The sequence below is a fragment of the Mustela erminea genome, chromosome 5 (assembly GCF_009829155.1).
Source record: "Mustela erminea isolate mMusErm1 chromosome 5, mMusErm1.Pri, whole genome shotgun sequence".
Taxonomy (NCBI): Eukaryota; Metazoa; Chordata; class Mammalia; order Carnivora; family Mustelidae; genus Mustela; species Mustela erminea.
Window position 1 is genome coordinate 146,790,522 of NC_045618.1, and position 5,225 is coordinate 146,795,746.

Genomic DNA, 5,225 nt, shown 5'->3' on the forward strand with positions numbered 1-5,225 from the left:
TTTGGGATTTCATCAAGATCAAATGCTTCTGCACAGCAAAGGAAACAGTCAACAAAACAAAGAGGCAACCCATGGAATGGGAGAAGGTATTCACAAATGATATTACAGACAAAGGGCTGATATCCAAGATCTATAGAGAACACCTCAAACTCAACCCACACAAAATAGATAATCTTGTCAAAAAGTGGGCAGAAGACATGACCAGACACTTCTCCAATAAAGACATTGGCCTGGCTCACAGGCACATGAAAAAATGTTCACAGTCACTAGCCATCAGGGAGATTCAAATTAAAACACATTGAGATATCACCTTACACCAGTTAGAATGACCAAAATTAACAAGACAGTAAACAACAAGTGTTGGAGAAGATGTGGAGAATGGAGAACCCTCTTCCACTGTTCGTGGGAATGCAAGTTGGTGCAGCCACTTTGGAGAACAGTGTGGAGATTCCTTAAGAAATTTAAAATAGCTTCACAGAACTGTACCCCTGGGGCTAATAACACATTTTATGTTAATAAGAAACAGAAATTAAAAATAGAAATTCCCTATGACCCTGCAATTACACTACTGGGTATTTACCCTAAATATACATATCTAGTGAAGAAAAAGGCCATCTGTACCCCAATGTTTATAGCAGCAATGGCCACAGTCACCAAACTGTGGAAAGAGCCAACATACCCTTCGACGGATGAATGGATAAGGAAGATGTGGTCCATATACACTATGGAGTATGATGCCTCCATCAGAAAGGATGAATACCCAATTTTTGTAGCAACAAGGACGGGACTGGAGGAGATTATGCTGAGTGAAATAAGTTAAGCAGAGAGAGTCAATTATCATATGGTTTCACTTATTTGTGGAGCATAACAAATAGCATGGAGGACATGGGGAGATGGAGAGGAGAAGGGAGTTGAGGGAAACTGGAAGGGGAGGTGAACCATGAGAGACTGTGGACTCTGGAAAAGAATCTGAAGGTTTTGAAGCGGCGGGGGTGGGAGGTTGGGGGAGTCAGGTGGTGGGTATTATAGAGCGCACGGATTGCATGGAGCACTGGGTGTGGTGCATAAACAATGAATTCGTTACGCTGAAAAGAAATAAAATAAAATGTTAAGAGAGGAAAGAGTAAAAGTTAAAAAGAATTTAGCATAAGAAAAAATTAGGGGAGGTGAACCATGAGAGACTATGGACTCTGAAAAATAATCTGAGGGTTTTGAAGGGGCGGGGGTGGGAGGTTGGGGTACCAGGTGGTGGGTATTATGGAGGGCACGGATTGCATGGAGCACTGGGTGTGGTGAAAAAATAATGAATACTGTTACACTGAAAAGAAATAAAAAAAATAAAAAAAATATTAATTAACTTCGCAAGACTAAGGAGTCATGGGGAGAAAGCCATGCATTCCGTGCTTTGCTTCTTCCTTCTCTGGAATTCCACTGTTCTCCTTGGTAAGTGAACTTCATCTTGGCTGGATTTCTTGCTGATCTTCTGGGGGAGGGGCCTGTTCTAGTGATTCTCAAGTGTCTTTGCCCGAGGTTGAATTGCACCATCCTTACCAGGGGCCCGGCTAAGTAATCCGCTCAGGTTCGGTTTTTAGGAGCTTTTGTTCTGTGAACGCTTTCCATAGAGCTCCAGACAGGAATGAAAATGGTGGCCTCCCGGTCTCTGGCCAGAGGAGCCGAGAGCTTGGGGCCTCAGTCCTCAGTGTGTGCTTGGAGAAAAGCGTTCAATCACTCCCATCTCCCAGGCTTCTGGCTGCACTCTGAGCTCACCCAGCCTGTGACTGAGTGTCTCTGTCTCGGGCACACAGCCCCGCCTGGAGTCTCTGAATCCCACAGATCCCTGAGCTCTTTCAGGGGGCTCTCCCCGGATCTTGTGGGGTCCCAGCTCACAGAGCAGTAGTCTGATTGTGCCACGGATCACAGTTTAAGGTAACCCTGAGTTGAGAGCTCACTCGGTTCTGTCTCTGTAGCTGGCTTTCCCACTCTATTATCTGTGAACTCCGCAACACTCAGACACCCCTGATCCTTCCGTGACTCCGTGGGACTTGAGGACCACGCTTAGCCTCTGGAGTGATGTCCCTCAGGGGAGCAGCCTTTTAAAAGTTCTAGTTTTGTGCTCCATTGTTCTGCTGCTTTCCAGAAGCCGGCCCCTCCCCTCGAGGACTATCTTCCTGTCGCTTTGGAGTCACTTCTCTGATGGTCCTACCTTTCAGAAAGTGGTTGATTTTCTTTTTCTCTTCTTCTCTTCGATCTCCTGTAGGATTTGTAGGTGTTCGCAAGGGTTTGATAAGCTATCTAGATGATCCCCTGCTACCTGATGTCACCTCAGCCTGCGACTTCTCTGCCAACTTGACTCCTCCTCACCCTTCCTGGATATTCTGATATCTTTGTTAAAGGACCCAACTTTCCTGAGATAATGGGGGAGTAAAACTGGTTTATATATAAGAGTAGCATTGATTGGGTAAACTGGATTACCTTGAAGCTTATCTCTATATGAATATTTTAAAAAATCAAAAAATAGAAAAGCAAAAGAAAAACACAGGTATATGTATCAAAAAAGTTCAAGTTAAAAGGTTATTATGGAATTTGTTGTACTGAACATCTCATTGTGATGGTAAATAGGTTAATAAATTATTAAAAAAATTGAAAATAACGAGAATAGTGGGAATGAATTAAAAATAAAAGTTGTATCTAGGAAGTAATGGTGGTTGTTCTCTTGTTTTGTTTTCTTTGTTTTTTTGGCTGGCTTTCTGTGGGAGGGGCCTGCTGCATGGCTTTTCAGGCAGTCTTGCTAGAGTTGAGTCCTCCTGCCCCTCCCAAGGGGCTGGGATCTGAGAAAACTGGTTTTTCAGGCTTCTGTTCTCTGGATTTTTTTCCCCCTCCCTTTGCAGCTTTTGGCATTTCTTTGGAGGTCTAGAGGAAAACAAACTGCACCCAGACCTCCGTCTCAGAGAGAAGCCTCAGTCTGTTCCTCTCTGATAACACGCAGTCCTGTGCTCACCTATCATGTGTCCTTATTGCCCATCACTGAGTTTCCCCATCCGGCCCCTCCTACCCCTCCCAAACCCTATTTGTTCCACAGAGGAGTATATTGATTTCTGATATCATTTATTTCAGGTTTTCTCTTTTCCTTTTGCTATATCTAGGCAGAGGTTTCTCAATTTTAGTGTTCTTTTTTTTCCCCCAGAAAACTAGAACTTGCTCTTTTGTTGTTTTGTGTTTGTTTGTTTTTATTGTTTTGTTTTGTTTTTATATCACTTATTAATGCTCTAATCTTTACTATTTCCTTCCTTCTCCTGTATTTAGGCTTTAGTCATCAACCTTCTCTAGCTCCTTCAGGTGTAATGTTAGAATGTTTCTTTCAGATTTTTCTTGCTTCTTGAGGTCTTCCTGTATGCTGTGTATTTTTGTCTTAGGACCACCATTGCTGCAGAAAAATTAGGGCAAAGTGAAAAAGGTTTCATGCTTGTGTGTGTGTGTGTGTGTGTTTATGCATGTGTGTGTGTAATGTCCAGACTACACATCACACCTTGAGGGGGTTCCACTGCTTTCCCATGTTGTCACTAACACTGATGCTCTGAGCATTGTTTCAGACAGTCATGTCCCAACAAAGATGTTTTCTTCTTTTGCTTTCGATTGTTGATGCCTCTGGTGGCCTCACATCCAGCATGCACTTTATGCTGCTTCTAGCGAGTTTGCACGTTGAGGAGGGTGGACCTGTGCTGCGCAGTGAGAGCAGCTGGGAGTCCTGTAAACGTTCACTTGATGAGCACCAGTTTATCTGTGATTCATGGGTATTTAGGGACAGCAATAAACAACGTGAGTGACGCTGTATTTTGTGCATTCTAGCATAACTGTTTTCCTATTAGAACAAATTTCCAAAGTCAGAGAATGAAGAGGTAAGCACAGAATCATGTGTGCAGAGAAGGTCCCTGAGGGAAAGTGTTCTCTGGAGATGAATCGCTAGATCCCGACAGGAAACCATAACCTTCATCTGCATCTGCTCCTGGGCTTAAAGACAGAACTGGTGAGTGGTGTGCACCCCCTGCTGGTCTGATACCCTTGTAGTCTGAGGTTTGTGTCTGGGCTCACACTCATGTCCCTGCACTGTGTCTCTTGCACAGTAATACACAGCCGTGTCCTCGGCTCTCAGGCTGCTCATCTGCAGATACAGCGTGTTCTTGCCGTTGTCTCTGGAGATGGTGAATCGGCCCTTCACAGAGTCTGCATAGTATGTGTAACTACTACTACTGCTAACGTATGCGACCCACTGCAGCCCCTTCCCTGGAGCCTGGCGGACCCAGCTCATGCCGTAGTTACTGAAGGTGAATCCAGAGGCTGCACAGGAGAGTCTCAGGGACCCCCCAGGCTTCACCAGGTCTCCCCCAGACTCCACCAGCTGCACCTCACACTGGACACCTGCAGACACAAGACATCATGGTCAGGAAACTGTCACACACCCATGGTTTCTTTCACTCATATCCACTCACGTCCTCAACGTCTCTTGTTCACCATGAATTACCTTTTTTTTTTTTTTTAAAGATTTTATTTATTTATTTGACAGACAGAGATCACAAGCAGGTAGAGAGGCAGGCAGAGAGAGAGAGAGAGGAGGAAGCAGGCTCCCTGCTGAGCAGAGAGCCCGATGTGGGACTCGATCCCAGGACCCTGAGATCATGACCTGAGCCGAAGGCAGAGGCTTAACCCTCTGAGCCACCCAGGCGCCCCCACCATGAATTACCTTTTAAAAGAGCAACAAGGAAAACCCAGCCAAGCACAAACTTCATCGTGAGTTGTCTGTGTCCTGTCCTGAGTACTGATCGGAACACCTGGGAATCCTGGTGCTGGGGCTCCTCTCCCAGCTGCAGAGTCAGGTTTGGGCTGTTTTAATCAGCAGATGGAGGACCCTATTTGCATGTTCTCTGACTATATATTCAGCTTGGGATCTATGTGACCATAGAGGGCAATGGCCAGAAGACATCAGACTGCCTTCGTTTTGGGGACATTGAACACTTTAGAATACGATATGGTTTTCATTATATAACTTCCCAGAGTATATACTTGGACATGTGCTACTTTCTTTTTACATATTCACACAAACGTTGTGGGATGGATATCTTGTTATGCCATAATGAAATGTAAACCTACACCCAGAATTTTAGAGGGTTTTGTGAGGTGTCCAAGACAACACACAGGGTGAGAGTGAGCCCCAGTATGTGGCCCTGTGC

The 5,225-nt window shown here is 44.9% G+C and overlaps 1 gene segment (V, D, J or C); it reads right to left on the reverse strand.

Annotated features, from left to right (window-relative positions):
* The window catches only part of LOC116589874, a 40,751-nt gene extending 35,883 nt beyond the window's left edge, over positions 1 to 4,868 (reverse strand). The window contains 2 exon segments of the V gene segment in view: positions 4,112 to 4,416; positions 4,739 to 4,868. Of these exon segments, the coding sequence occupies positions 4,112 to 4,416; positions 4,739 to 4,784 (351 nt within the window).
* Between the last annotated feature and the right edge of the window lie 357 nt (positions 4,869 to 5,225).